The following is a 16,835-nucleotide window of genomic DNA, read 5'->3' on the forward strand; positions in this document are numbered from 1 at the left end:
AAAACCACTATAATCGAGAAAAATAATGTGTATTAACTCATTATTACATCATTTCATTTAAGTAATAAAATTTTGTTATTATTATTAAATAAATATAAAATAATGTGCAGGTTGTTTTGTTAATATCCGGCGTCGCTATTTTCTCATCCGATCTCGCTATGTTCCACATTCAACTGCTTCCTTGGCCGGATCTTCAACTGCATATATGTCAGTTTTCACAATATCAGATCACTTTCTTCAGAACAACCGGAGGCCTTTGCTCTGCAAAAAAAAAAAAAAAAAAAAAAAAAAAAAAAAAAAAGAGCAGTACAGTACCTGCGAATTGAATTGAAGCATCCTCGACGTTCCGCAGCCAATACAAGGTGATCTGCGGCGAGATGGCCATCCTATTCTCCGACTCCACCACCCACCATGCAGCGCCGGAGCCAGGCTCCTCTCCTCGAGACCCCGGCGGCGGACGAATTGAAGGATATGCCTGGGCTGACGACGCCGTCCTCCACCACCCTCGCAGCAGACGTGAGAGTAAGCAAGCATCGAGGCCGACGCCGCTGCTGGTCGCGTTTAATTTGTGTCTCCGTCTGGTTGGTCTATGCGGTGGTTTCTCCCCAGAATCCTTCCACCGGCCTTTGGCCTCTGGTTCATGGCGGCAAGGGGCGGTAACCCTTCATCTCTTCATCAAAGTTCTCTCTCACTCTCTTCTCCGGGTGTTTACTAAAACTTGGATGAAAAATATGATTACTAAAAATCAAGGAGTTATCTAAAGTTCTAAACCAATTAAACTGGTTGAAAACATAAATATAACAAAAGAAAAATATGAAAAGACAAAAATATCCTTATTAAAATAGAAAAATCATAAAGACTAAAAGTGTAAAAAAAAACAATAATTTGTGATTTAAAATGACAAAAACCATAGTCTGGGACTAAATTTGGAATTGTCACCAAAGATAAGGGTCCTCCGGTGCAATTAACTCTAATAATAATAATAAAGTCTACCAAAATAATTTTGTCATTTCTTCAGTTCTTCTATTTTTCGGTTTCTCACCAGCATTGAATTGCAATTTATGGGATCTCATAAATTGCAATTCAACAAAAGAAAAGAATTACCATTCTCTCCAACCAAATAACTTAATTGAAAATTTTACTAAATTACAATTCAATTACAACTTAATTATATTCCACCCAACGCACTTGTTAGTTCAAGTTTTTTTTTTTTTTTTTTTAAACTCCTACTTTCTCCCTTCTTTCAAGATTTCTTTTTTGTTTTTTTCGCCTATTTTAATTATTGTTCTCTGTTAATTTGACTTCGTGTCCAAGACACACAAGTATTTTCTTCAGGCTAATGTCCAATTCTCTTCTTTTGGAATCCTTAAAGGGGCAATCATTTTCTGTCAGAAGTCAGAAGTGCAGCTATGGTTGTGAATCAAAAACACGCCTCGCATCCAGTCTGTCCGCTTGCTCAGCTCGCTTTATCTTTCTGGCGGAACATGTGGGAGCCGAGTGACTACCATCAAAGCCTGTAGCATATAATTAAGCTTCATCCATTGGTGGTGGGTGGCGGTACGGTGCATTCACTTCAATTCTGCGTACAAAATACTAAAACCTATTTGCTATTGGTGAATGTGGCGGTGAAATGCATGAGAAGACCAAACAAAGTCTACTGGTAGATGTGGGCGGCCGGCTGGCTTCTAAGCAATACAAAAATGCCAAAAGGAATTTGTTATTTTTAAATTTATTACTAAAAGATAGAAGGAAAGTGACGTAAAATAAGAGGATGGCTGCATGGGTGTTTTATTACTCCATACAATATTACACTATTGTAATCCTTTTTTGTTCTTTCTGTTGTTCAAAAAACAATAGTAAGGCTTATTGGCTATTGGTGGTGGGTGGCGGTGGAAAGGCGATTAAACAGAAAAAGTGGAAGCATTTTTTGTTCTATCAAACTGCTGACTCTGGTTCGTGGAATGGGTGGTGGCGGACTGGCGGAGTGCTATTTAAGTCTTGAAACTAGCAAGACTGTCAATGTAATTTTTGAATGGTAAATTGTATTAGTCATAGCTTTGTATTTAAAATAGCAATATAAAAATTAAATGTACTAAGCTCGGTTAGGTTGGTATTTTCACCACCAACACTTTAAGTATAAGAAAAAATCTTGACATCAAGCCCTACAAAGTAAGTAATTTTGACCGGCGGAACCCGACCAAAGAGTCGATTATGACCGAAAAATTGGAAAAAATTACGGTCTCCGCACCGACAAGGAAGAATTACCCTCGATGTCGTCTCCGAATCGGTGGAGCAAAGTTATCCCCAATATATGTGATCTCTGGACTAGCGGACAGCAGCGGGGCAAAGTTATCTCCGTTCCTAACCAGAATTGAAGGTCAAAATATATTTGGTCTCCGAATTGGGGAGGCAAAGTTATCCTCATTTACGATCATTATGATCAATACAGGTCTTTAGACCGATCTATCACATTTCTCAGCGATGAATATATCCCGCTTCTTAGCGATGTCGCTTTTCAGCATGAATTTATCTCGCTTCTCAGCGACGACGCTTTTCAGCGATGAATATATCCCACTTTTCAATGATGAATATATCCAGCTTCTTAGCGATGCCGCTTTTCAGTGATGAATATATCCCACTTCTCATCGTTGTCGCTTTTCAACGATTAATCTATCCCGCTTCTAAGCAATGCCGCTTTTCAGCGATGAATCTATCCCGCTTCTGAGTAGTGCCGCTTTTCAGCGATTCTACTTCTCAGCGATGAACATACTCATAAACCGAGCAACAAGAGGGAAAATCAACCAATTCGATCAAATGGTTTTTGGTTTTCAAAAACAAAAAACCTAGCAACAAAAGGGAAAATCGCACCGGTCAAATGGTTTTTGGTTTTCACAACGCATCATAATGATTAATGCGGTAATCAAAATTAACCAAACGCGATCGGCTAAAAATGATCTTGTAACCAAGTAATCTGGGTCAGGATTTGACCGAGCTCAAACCAACTGTGACCGTATAGCCCGAGAAAGGGCATAAGGAAAAGCATCACCGCTTGTGATCAATATGATCAGTTGAGGTCCCTGGACCATGAATGAAATGAAATCTCTTTATTGGCAAGACTTGATCATTAGATCTCTCTAAAAATCGAATCTCCCGATTGGTGAAACCCGATCCCCAAATCAGTAAAGTTCGATCCTTAGATCGTGAGCAAACCTAATCTCTTGATTGGTAAAATTGGATCTCTAGATCACAGTTAATACGACCTCTTGATCATTGCTAGTATTTCGATCACTAGATCGGTAAAATTCGATCTATCAAATTGTGTTGCAAATTCGATCCCCAAATCAGTAAAATTCAGACAACCCCTTCAGTGTAGGCTTCTTTCCTTCTCCTAGACTATCTCTCTCTCTAAACACTCTCCACTCTCTATGAAAGATGAATAAAACAAGCCAATTTCCAGATTCTTCTCTCCATTGTTCATACACTTGAACACAATTTCTATACATTTTATACATTAACTATACACTTAGAAATACATGGAACGAATTTTCCATATCAGAGACAATTATTTAAAAGTAAACTTAATGCATGATTTTCAACAAAAATCATAATGATCACAATAATATTTAACTAAAATTAATAATTAGTTATTCATTCATGATCAAATGCTCTTTAATTTATATATAGGGGAGCGATCTAGTAAGAATAGTCACCCAGGAGAGAACTGAGAACCATCCAGCGCGCGCCATGTGTCCTTTGGTGCATGTAAATGTGTTATATGTGCAAGTAGTTGGTGCACTTTTGCAAGTAAAAAGTGTAGGTAAAATCACTTACAAATGCACATACTTTCACCTACAAGTGCACCTACTTTCACCTAGGTGCACCTACTTATAACTATGGCCGCAGCTTGATCTGGACACGTGGCGCGCGCTGGATGGTTCTCAGTTCTCTCTTAGACGGGCAGTTCGCACCTGAACGCAGTTTTATATATATATATATATATATATATATATATATATATATATATATATATATATATATATATATAACACCTACGATCTAAAAACAGGAAGTCACAACAATGTGCTCCAGAATGCTAAACAATATACACTCTAAGGAAAAATAATATGTACTTTGAAGGCACAACATTATACTCTATAAGACATAACATTGTGCTCTGCAAGAAAGAAAAAAATTTCAAAAAATGCAGTGGAAGACAAAAAAAAAGTTAACTTATTTACCAACATAATGTGCACTCGAAGGAATATCTATGTGCTCTAGAAGGCACAACATTGTGCTCTGGAAGGAATAACAATGTGCTCTGCAAGAAGGGAAACAACGCTCTGAAAAAAAAAAAAAATAAATAAATAAAACCTTACTCAAAATTACCATAATGACACCGAGTTTTTTTTTTTTTTTTTAATTGCTTAGTTCTTAACGTTGATCTGGACTGAATCAATGGATGAAATTAAACCTTAGTTTTCACCTAAGACTTCTTTTTCACTTGATCCATTATATATATATATATATATATATATATATATATATATATATATATATATATATATATATATATATATATATATATATATATATATATATATATATATGGGCAAGCTCTAATGCGAACAACCGTCCAGAAGAGAAATACGAACCATTTACATCTGTCCACGTGTCTAGATCAACAAATCAGATGTAATTTTTAAAAAAAACGACAATGTTGCATTTTCGTAAATAACTCGAACTGCAAGTGAATGTGTTATAAGTGCAAGTAGCTAATGCACTTTTGCAAGTAAAAAGTACAAGTAAAATTACTTACAAGTCAAAGTAATTTACCGTGTTAACATTCGTGCACTTAGGTGCAACTAATTATAACGGTTGGTGCAACTAATTATAACGTTAAGTGCACTTAGTATTGATGCTCAATGAAAATTTTATTAGATGCACCTGTAATACATTTGACTTGCACTTGCAATACATTTGACTTGCACTTAGATGCATTATATAAAATTGTTACTTGCACTTGTAATTCATTTTTACTTGCATTTCGATGTTCAATTATTTACGAAAATATCATTGCGTTTTTTTTTTAAATCAGTATTATTTCATCTGTTAAATCTAGACACGTAAACGAATATTATGCGTTATGAGTTCTCTGCTAGGCGCACCTGAACACACTCCTATATATATATATATATATATATATATATATATATATATATATATATACTTCGTATAATTTATCTTGTAAAATTCAAATTAGACAAGAGGTACAATAATGTCATATGAGTGCAGGGCACATCAGTGGCGCTCCAAAGTCGAATTATATACCGCGAATTTTATTTGCACCAGCTTAATTGATATTTATATTGATATGTGTGATAATTTTATAAGTGGTGTAAATAGAAAATTGTTATTTATACCACCTTTATTAAATATAATCAAACATTATTTTTTTAAAAAAATATTTATTATTTATTTTTATTTAAAAATAAGACATTAAAAAAAAACAACAACACCCCTCCTAAAAAAAATAACAACGCTCCTCCGGTGAGAAGGTGAGGGGTTAAAAAAAACTTTTTAATTAATTAAATTTTTAATTAAAAAATTATTAATAGAATCTCGTAAATAGCATTTAATCAGGGTGGTGTAAATAGCAATATGAACATCCCATGACTATTAACACTATCTATAAGATTGTTGAATTTTTTTTATCATTTTTACAATTCTTTTATGATTTAGACCTACTTTTGATTAAAGAGTGGTACAAATAGCAACACCCTTGTATTTATAAGGATGAGTTTAGGGAAATCAGTTCATTCAACAACAACCTGCTGGAACGTACAAGATATACAATAAACAGGAGCTTCCTATACAATAGGCTAAGAGTGTGGGGAACAAGTCTAAGCCACACATTATTAAGCCTATATTATTAACTGTACTCATACTCCCCCTCAAGCACAAGGGTGTACTGTAACAACATTGAGCTTGGACTGTAGAGTTCCAAACCGTGCAGCTGGGAGCGGTTTGGTGAAGATGTCGGCTAGCTGGTCCTTCGTGGAGACAAAGTTGACCTGAAAATCACCGGATGCAACTTTATCACGTACAAAATGATAATCAACTTCCACATGTTTCGTTCTGGCATGAAAGACCGGATTCGCACAGAGGTAGGTAGCTCCCAAATTGTCACACCATAGCGTGGCTGGTGTGCCAGTATGCAACCCTAATTCCCGCAGAAGGGAGACAACCCAGGTGACTTCGGCGGATACATCTGCAAGACCCTTGTACTCGGCCTCAGTCGATGAACGGGCTACAGTGCGCTGCTTCCGAGAGACCCAGGAGATGAGATTAGTACCCAGGAACACCACATACCCACTAGTGGACTTCCTGTCAACAGGGCAGCCGGCCCAATCAGAGTCAGAGAAAGCGTGAATCGTAGCTGATGACGACGGAGATAACTGCAAGCCAAGGTCTAATGTACCCTTGACATAGCGTAAGACTCGCTTGAGGAGACCCCAGAGTTCATCTGTTAGTGCATGCATAAACTGACAGAGGCGGTTGACCGCATAAGATAGGTCTGGTCGGGTGATGGTTAGGTATTGCAAGGCACCAGCGAGACGTCTGTACTGAGTAGGATTGTCAAACGGCTCAGTAGTAGGCGTAACTGCCTGAGTTACCGCGGCTGGTGTTGCGAGAGGCTTACAATCTACCATTCCTGCTCGGTGTAACAAATCATTCATGTAACGGCGCTGAGAGAGAACCAGGCTATCTCTAGCCACGATGGTTTCAATCCCGAGGAAGAAGCTTGGAGTCCCAAGGTCCCTGATCTTGAATGTGGATGCAAGTCGGCTAAGCAGAGTATCTACTAGAACAGAATTGTTGCCCATCATTAGGATGTCGTCCACATACACAAGTAAAAACACCCTGGAGTCCCCATCTAAGTAATGAAACAGAAACACATCGGTCTTTGATGCAATAAACCCTGCAGACAACAAGTAATCATGCAAGCGTTTAAACCAGGCCCTGGGAGCCTGCTTGAGGCCATAAAGGGACCTCTGAAGGTAACACACATGACCCGGATGCTCGGGATCTTCATACCCCGGTGGCTGACGCATGTAGACGGTTTCAGCCAACCGCCCATTTAGGAAGGCGTTATGGACATCCAGCTGCCGTAGAGTCCAGCCTCGGGAAACAGCAAAAGAGAATAGTATGCGTACCGTAGTCGGTTTGACTACCGGACTGAAGGTTTCAAAGAAGTCCTCACCGGCGACTTGATTAAATCCTTTGGCGACAAGACGGGCTTTATAGCGCTCAACCGAACCATCGGCTTTGCGCTTGGTGCGAAAAACCCACTTGCACCCAATGATGTACATGCCGGGTGTGGGTGGTACCAGTTTCCAAGTATCATTATGCAATAATGCATTGAATTCTTGATCCATAGCATCTCGCCATTGCTGATACCCAACCGCTTGTGAATAACAAGTTGGATCAGCAGCGGTGTCTGCCACAGTGAGGGCATGAAACTGTTCACCAGTGCCATGTGTCATGTGTCGGAGGCGCATAACGTGATCCCGGGGTTGCGTGTTACGGGGTGGGCGGCCACGTCGTTTAGCCACACGAACCGGGGCCACCACCCTTGTGTTTGTCACGCACCCAACGGTGGGGACATCCTGTTGTGTTCCAGTGATTACAGGGCTTGAAGCCCATGGCTGAACAGTAGTTGTGGCCAGGGCCGGATCCGGGGCCGATGTTGTTTTAACTGCTGCAAAGGGAAACTTCGTTTCATCAAAGCGCACATGGCGACAGACATAGATCTTTCCCGTATTTAAGTCCATGCAACGGTAACCTCTAAAGGACGAAGGGTACCCTAAGAACACGCACGGAGCCGAGCGATACTCTATCTTGTGGCGATTGTAAGGCCGCAGATAGGGAAAGCATAGGCACCCGAACACGCGGAGAAAAGTGTATGAGGGAGGGGTTTTATATAGACGATAGTGTGGTGTTTGAAACTGTATGGCTGATGAAGGAAGGCGATTGATTAGGTATGTTGCTGTCTCAAAAGCTGAGTCCCAGTGTCTCATAGGGACTGAACCTTCGGCTAGTAGAGCTAGCCCGGTCTCGACAATGTGCCGATGCCGACGCTCTACTCGGCCATTCTGTTCATGTGTGTAGGCACATGATTGCCTATGCACAATTCCAAGAGTATTAAAGACAGAGTGCAACCGGCGATATTCGCCACCTAAGTCAGACTGAATGGACTTGATAGAACGCGAAAACAGCCGTTCTACCATAGTCCGAAACAACTCAAAAACTTTATAGATATCAGTTTTGAGACGTAGAGGATAATACCAACAATAGCGGGTATGGTCGTCTACGAAAAGTACAAAGTAACGAAAACCTTCCGCAGAAACAACGGGTGCGGGACCCCAAATATCTGTATACAGAAGATCTAATACGTTATTGCTAGAATGAGCTACCCTATCTAAAGGAAATCTAGATGATTTCCCAAGCTGACAAGACGGGCATATAGCCGAGACAGGCGATTTATTTGTTGAAACTGGACAATTGCGCAGGACTTGCTGCTGGACCCGACTGTGTGGATGGCCTAACCGGCGATGCCACGTTTCAGAACACGCCCGAGCCGTTATGAAGGCAAAATGTGAACGAGGAACGGACAAAGTGTACAGCCCCGTAGCTAGGACCTTTAAGAAGTGTGGTTTTGGTGAGACAATCCTTCACAACAAAGAAACTCGGGTGAAACTCAAAAAAACAATTATTATCCTTAGCAAATTTATTGACAGATAATAAAGACACTGAGAGTTCAGGAACATGTAATATATTAGAAACTTGTAAAGATTTAGAGTGTGACGGGATGGTTGCATGACCAATACGAGAAATACCTAACCCGTTACCATTGCCCACACGGAGGACATCTGCTCCAGTATACTCCTCCGATTGCCCGAGAAGACCGGCGTCCGGCGTAGCATGGGCCGAAGCGCCAGTATCTGGAAACCAGGCGGCTGTCTCCGGCTACTGCTACGTTGGCCAGAGGCGGTTGGTCACTGTAGCGGCGATAGCAGAAGACGGCGGTGTGCCCCTGCTGGCGACAGATCTGGCATCGCGGAGGTCCACGACCGCGCCCCTGTCCGCCGCGCCCACGCTGTCCACCACGTCCACCTCCACCGCGGTGGTTTCGGCCACCACCACTGTTGCCGGACTGGCGTCCTCTGCCAGTGTACAGAGCCGTCGGTGGTCCAGGCTGTAGGACTGCGCCGCCCGCCGGATATTCGTCGGCGTGTATGAAAGCCTGCGCCTGGAGGTAATCAGATAACTGGGGGATGGTGACGGCGTTACCTGAGACGGCGAGGGTGGCGGCCATAGCGCGGAATTCCGGCCGGAGTCCTCTGAAGACGCAGAGGTTCTGCTCCTCTAATGACATCGGTCGTCCAGCGAGGGCAAGGTTCTCGACGAGAAGCTGCGCCTGGCCAAGGTACTCTGACGGCGACATGTCGCCTTGCCTCAACGATTGGAACTGTCCTAGGAGGTTGAGACACCGTACGCGAGTCGACGATCCGAGAGCGGTCTCGATGGCCAGCCAAACGCCCCTGGAGGTAGCTTTGCCCACTGCTAAATACATCACCTCCTCCGACAAGGAGGAGACAAGCAGTGACAGAATAGATTATTGGTCCTGTTGGACCCAAGCACCGTACGCGGGGTTGACTGTGGACGACGCTGCTTCGTCGGAGGCATCACCGGCGGAGAGTTGTAGGACCGGCAGTGGGCATGGAGTTGCACCGTCGACATAGCCAATCAGCCCCTGTCCACGGAGGAAGGGAACTATTTGGGTCCTCCAAAATAGGTAGTTGCGGGAGTTTAGTTTCAAAGAAACGAAATGGTGAGCGGCATTTAGGGAGGTGGGTGTGGCCGGAGAGGGTATGGTGGAGGTCGTGATGGTTCTCTCAGAGCCGGAAGAAGACATCAGCGGCGATTGGAGAGAGAGAAATAGGGAAAAAAAAGAAAGGAGAGAAAGGCTAACTGATACCAGATGAGTTTAGAGAAATCAGTTCATTCAACAACAACCTGCTGGAACGTACAAGATATACAATAAACAGGAGCTTCCTATACAATAGGCTAAGAGTGTGGGGAACAAGTCTAAGCCACACATTATTAAGCCTATATTATTAACTGTACTCATAATAAGAAAAATGGTCCGCTGAACTATTGAGTCACCATAATTTATATCCTTCCAAATACTTTCTTAGGTCGGGGTGTGAGGGTATTAAGGTTGAGGATTCAACTTTTGGGAGAAGAAATGGACATGAATTTTCTGTACTACGGAAGTGATGATAAGTTGCACGGAATTTAATATGGGAATCTTTTTTTGTTTTACTCGAAACGATAATAACTTTAAATAATATGGGAATCTTGAACAACTTTTTGTTATACGTAATCACTTATGATCTTGCAGCAGTAGCAGCCCGTGCATGAACAGGCTTGACGCTTGAGCATCCATCCTGACCCACATGGCCACATGTTCCCACTTCCCTTTTTTTATTTTATTATTATTTTTTTTTTATGCTTACAACCAATAAATTACTGTAATAAAAGATCCAAAACTCCCACAATCATAACTCAATTTAAAGTAGAGTTAATATCTCAATTTAAAGTAGAGTTAATATCCAAAATCGTCCTCGACTATAGTGGTTTTTCTCAATTTCGACCTAAACGACTTTGGTGACCTAATATCGTCCCAGACTTTTGTGTTTCGCTCAATTTAGTCCTTCATTTGTTATTCCGTCAAATTGGTGTTAAATAAATGGACAATTCAGTAATGTTAATATTGATCTTTATTTACTTTCAACTTGTGAAGTGCAAAATTTCTCTTTCTTGTACGAATTACACCCAGAATTACTCCCGGACTTGCGAATCAAAATTTATATTCGCAGTTTTAGGAGTAATTCTGGGAGTAATTCGTAAAAAAAAAAAAAAGGATTTCGCAGTTCACATGTCTATGAGTAAAGAGATGCCAATATTAAAATTACTGAATTGTCTATTTATTTAACACCAAATGGACATAATAACAAATTAGGGACTAAATTGAGCAAAAATACAAAAGTCTGGGACAAAAGTGTGGGACGATATTAGGTCACCAAAGTCGTTTAGGACGAAATTGAGAAAAACCACTATAGTCAAGGACTATTTTGGGTATTAACTCATTTAAAGTAGTTCGCAAAAAAGCAACTGTAATGTTAAATAACCTTACTTTCTCCTAAGTAAAAACCAACCAATAAAAGTTATAATAATTTAAGAGTTAATTTCAGTTTTGATCCTATATTTATATGTAATATTTATTTTTAGTAATTTTTTAAAATATTCACGGTTGGTTATAGGATTATTGTGACATTATTGTTTTTGGTCCCTTGTCAACAAATATATTTAAATGGTGTTAAATATGTGAGCATTTTAGTCTATAAAATTTTAAGTGTTAATTTCTTTTTTTGATTCTAGATTTATATGGGTCACTTCACTGCTACCGAAGTTTAGGTTGTAGAGGCCTTGCTGCAAATGTGCAGATTGCAATTGAAGAAAATAGAGGACTCTGGCCGTGAATTAGGGATTTTATTTTTATTTCTTAAAATAGAAATTAAAATATAACGGATCAATCCACTTTGTATATATGAAAAAAAAAAATGAAATACCTTCGTATTTAACGTCAACATGTTTATTGGCGAAGGACACAAAATAATCATGCCATAATAAATTAATAATGCTAGAGCTTATTGGATGACACACGTATATAAACTGCCAGGGTCTTATGTAATAAGGGCATTCTTGTCCAGACTCTTATATGATAGGGATATTCTAGTCTTTTCTCCCTCATGGCAGTTATAACCGCTAGCTAGCTTGCATTTATATTCTCAGTTGTATCTCCTTCGTTGATAACAACCATCAGAATAATAAACCATTTCTTCCTTTCTTCTCTCTTCAATGTAATCCGTCATGGTATCAGAGCGCCAACACTCCTATGCCGCCGTCGTCACCGGCGCCGGCAGCACCAGTCAGGGAGGACAGACAGCTACGCCTCTCGTCCAATCACCGATTCAAACAACTCCTGAAGTGATTCCGCAGAGGAGTCCATCGTCTCGAGCTCGGAGGAATTTCAATACGGAGGATCTGGAGAATCCTCTGTTTCTCAGCGCAAATGACAGTCCGTCTCTCGTCCTTGTGAGTCCGCCGCTAACAGGCAGCTCGAATTACGGCACATGGAGCATTTCGATGCGGATAGCGCTCGAAGTCAAAAATAAGTGGACCTTGGTGGACGGGAGCACCAAGCCGCCGAGCAGGGAGCAAGCTCAGTATGCCGCATGGAGGCGGTGCAATCTCATGGTCTGTGCGTGGATCTTCAAGTCCGTCCACGCATCCATAGCACAGAGTATTATGCACCTCGACAGGGCTGATGATGTCTGGGAGGATCTGAGAAGAAGGTTCTCGCAGAGGGACGCACAACGCATATCGATTTTGCAAAGTGAGATTCACAATCTACGGCAAGGTTCGCTCTCTGTTAACGAGTACTACACAAAATGCAGAACTCTATGGGAGGAAATGAACACCTTAAGGCCAATTCCTCTGTGTAAGTGCACTCCTAGATGTTCCTGTGATCTGGTTGAAACCATCCGGAAGGAAAAAGAGATTGATTAGGTAATCTTATTTTTGCAAGGCTTGAATGAGGACTATAACAACCTGAAATCGACTGTTCTAGTGTTAGATCCTCTACCTGAGGTCTATAAGGTGTTTGTGATGTCTGAAAAACTAGAGAGGCAGATTATGACATCTCATTTGAATCTAGGAAGCCTGGATATAAAGCAATCTAATGCTGTTCAAACATGCATGAATGAAGATACTGTTGCTGCTTTGAATTTCTATAATGGCAGGAAAAATAACAATGTGAAAGCCAAGTGTACCTACTGTGGTATGAACGGACACACAATTGATAGATGCTACAAGAAACACGGGTATCCACCCGGCTGGGTGCAAGGTTTTAAATCAAAAGGGAAGCAACAAGGAACAGCTGCATCTGTCAACACTCCTGATGATCTGGGAATGTCTCCTGAACAATTGCACAAACTAATCTCATTCCTTCAGACACAGCCGGGTCAAACATCTGGATCTTACAGTTCAAATAGCACTCCTAGCACTCCTGGATCACATGTCACAGCTACAACTGCCCTGATCCCAAAGTTTGATAAATCTCATAATCCTGAAGAAGGCAAGTTCTCTGTATGTTCATCAGTTTTAAATTCATGTACCTGGATTCTCGATTCAGGGGCCACAAATCACATTGTGTGTTCCCTTGGTTCCTTAGTTAATCATCACACGGTTAACAATGTTGAAGTCAATCTCCCTACGGGGCAGTCCATTACAGTTGAAAATGTAGGTGATGCTAGACTGTTCAATGGAAATCTATGGTTGAAAGAGGCATTACATATTCCTTCTTTCAAATTTAATATTGTATCTGTGAGCAAGTTAATTCAAGATGATGATTATAAGCTAACCTTCATGTCAAAGCAGTGCATGATTCAAGGGAGTCATGGCCAGATAATTGGTTTAGCTAGAGAAGAAAAGGGGCTCTATCTAATGAAGGAACCACAACAGGAGCAGAATGGACAGTTTGTTTTGCAGTGCAGTAAGTCTGAGGTCTGGCATCGAAGGCTGGGACATTTCCCAATCAACAAGTTACATCTCATTTGTGATATTGATGTTACTAAGAACAATAATAGCAAGGCTTGTGATGTATGTCATTTGGCTAAACACAAGCGTTCCCCCTTCCCAATAAGTGTTACTAGTTCACATTCCTGCTTTGAATTAATACACATTGATATTTGGGGGCCTTTCCCGGTTTGCTCCTTGAAAGGGGAATACTATTTTCTTACTGTTGTTGATGATTATTCAAGATTTACATGGCTTCATTTGATGAAAACCAAAGCTGAAACAAGGTCACTCGTAAAAAGGTTTCATGCTTATGTTCTTACCCAGTTTGGGATTTTGATTAAAACCATTCGCAGTGATAATGGTTCTGAATTCAAGATGGATGATTTCTTCCTTGATAATGGTATTGTCCATCAGCTCTCTTGCGTTAATACCCCACAGCAAAATGCAATAGTTGAGCGTAAGCATCAACACATTTTAAACGTTGCTAGATCTCTTCGTTTTCAAGCCTGCCTTCCTCTAGAATTTTGGGGACATTGTGTCATGCATGCGGTATTCATCATAAACAGGCTTCCCTCTCCTATTATTGATCTCTCTAGTCCCTATGAAAGGCTATATGGAAGAGCTCCAGACATCAATAACCTAAAAGTTTTTGGTTGCTTATGCTATGCAGCAACTCTGTCAAATGCAAGAAATAAGATGGCACCAAGAGGAAGGAGATGCATGTTCATCGGTGTTCCAGCTGGGATTAAAGGCCATATGCTATATGATTTAGAAGATGGCTCGACATTTATATCACGAGATGTTACATTCTATGAATCTCAGTTTCCAATGGCAGTGAAGGACTGTTCCAAACATATTAAGTCTCTTACTGAACCTCCTTTACCTAACATCCCTATTTCTATGGACCAGGTGGTACTTGATCATTCTCCAGTTCACTCTGGACACAGAAGCCAAACTCACAGCCTAGCAGAAGGCAGCATACCGTCATCACAAGAGGTTGATGATAACCAGCCTCATATTTCTGAAAGGGAGCTCCATAATGATCATGCAGAACACACCCAAGACTCTGTGGAGTTTGCCTTGCCATTAGAAGACGAAGATAATCCCAGTGATAATAGAAGCGTCCAGAATCAGCCCCGACGCTCCAATAGAAGCCGGATAATTCCAAATAAGCTGCTCGATTATTACTGTGATACTGTGAGCAGAAAGGGGTCATCTCCTCACTTGTTAACCAAGGTCATCTCTTATGATCATCTTTCCACTCCTCACATGAAGTTCGCCATGGCAGTCAGTGCTCTTAATGAGCCATGCTCCTACAAACAAGCTATAGAACATGACTGCTGGAAAGATGCAATGGCAGCAGAAATAAAGGCTTTACAGGACAACAAGACATGGACCATTGTTGATCTTCCACCCGGAAAAGTGCCAATAGGTTGTAAATGGGTATTCAAGACAAAACTGAGGGCGGATGGTACTGTGGAACGACATAAAGCTAGGCTAGTAGCCAAAGGCTACACCCAACAATTGGGAGTGGATTACATTGACACTTTCTCCCCAGTTGCTAGAATCACCACCATTCGCACTCTTCTGGCTGTGGCTTCATCTCTGTCTTGGCACACTCATCAACTTGACGTGAATAACGCATTCCTCCACGGGGATTTAGACGAAGAAGTCTACATGGTTCTACCTCCAGGCTTTCAAGGGCAGAAACCGGGTCAAGTGTGCAAGCTTTTGCGATCCCTCTACGGCTTGAAACAAGCCAGCAGGCAGTGGAACTCCAAGTTAAGTACTGCTCTTATTCGCAAAGGCTTTACACAATCTCAGTCTGACCCCTCTTTATTCATCAAAGGCAGTGGCACATCTTTTATTGCTCTACTGATATATGTAGACGACATTCTAATAACTAGTCCGAATTTGCCTCTCATCCAAGAATTCAAGTCTGCTTTGAATGATATCTTTCGAATCAAAGATCTGGGCTCCTTGGGGTATTTTCTGGGAATTGAGGCAAGAATTGATGACTCCGGTTTAAATCTCTGCCAGCGTAAATATGCACTGGATATATTGGCAGAAGCAGGCTTCCTCGACTGTAAGCCAGCTGACACTCCCCTTGTTCCTGGACATCATCTAAGCAGAGACAGAGGAACTCCTCTTGATGATATCTCTAGTTACAGACGGTTGGTAGGCCGATTGCTTTATCTTACTGCAACAAGACCTGACATCGCATATGCCACTCAACAACTCAGTCAGTTCATAGATACCCCAACCACTGAACACATGATGGCAGCTCACAGGGTCCTTCGTTACATCAAGAAAGCTCCCGGCCAAGGATTATTCTATCCCAAACACAATGATTTGCAGTTGAATGTATTCTCCGATTCCGATTGGGCAGCCTGCACTGAAACTCGACGGTCCATTACTGGCTTCTGTGTGTTTTTGGGATCTGCCTTAATATCGTGGAAGTCGAAGAAACAAGTGACAGTTTCTCGCTCATCCTCCGAGGCCGAATATCGTGCCCTTGCTACTACTGCATGCGAACTTCAATGGATCACTTCTTTGATCCGTGAATTGCAAGTTCAAATGGACAAACCAGCAGCCTTGTTCTGTGATAGCAAGTCCGCCATCGCCATAGCCGAGAATCCCGTCTTCCACGAACGAACAAAACACATTGACATTGATTGTCATATTGTTCGAGAAAGGCTCAACCAAGGTCTATTCAAACTTTTGCCCGTATCCACTTCAGCCTTTCAGCAATTCACATCTAAACTGGGCATTCAAGATCTCCATGCCCCAGTTTACGGGGGGGTATTGGATGACACACGTATATAAACTGCCAGGGTCTTATGTAATAAGGGCATTCTTGTCCAGACTCTTATATGATAGGGATATTCTAGTCTTTTCTCCCTCATGGCAGTTATAACCGCTAGCTAGCTTGCATTTATATTCTCAGTTGTATCTCCTTCGTTGATAACAACCATCAGAATAATAAACCATTTCTTCCTTTCTTCTCTCTTCAATGTAATCCGTCAGAGCTAATATGAGATATACTAAAAAAAATTATCTAAAAATTAAATAGCACATATAAACCTAAGACCTAAAATAGAATTAACTCATAATTTTATATATGTGGT

General features: G+C 41.1%; 1 protein-coding gene across 1 annotated transcript; it reads left to right on the forward strand.

The window, feature by feature from the left end:
- Positions 1-354: 354 nt before the first annotated feature.
- LOC109190410 lies at positions 355-1,666 on the forward strand. The gene is made up of 2 exons (XM_019340883.1): positions 355-656; positions 1,373-1,666. Exons 1-2 carry the CDS (start codon positions 378-380, stop codon positions 1,499-1,501), a joined length of 408 nt encoding a protein of 135 aa, XP_019196428.1. The 5' UTR covers positions 355-377; the 3' UTR covers positions 1,502-1,666.
- Positions 1,667-16,835: the final 15,169 nt, after the last annotated feature.

The sequence above is a fragment of the Ipomoea nil genome, unplaced genomic scaffold (genome assembly GCF_001879475.1).
Source record: "Ipomoea nil cultivar Tokyo-kokei standard unplaced genomic scaffold, Asagao_1.1 scaffold1576, whole genome shotgun sequence".
NCBI lineage: Eukaryota > Viridiplantae > Streptophyta > Magnoliopsida > Solanales > Convolvulaceae > Ipomoea > Ipomoea nil.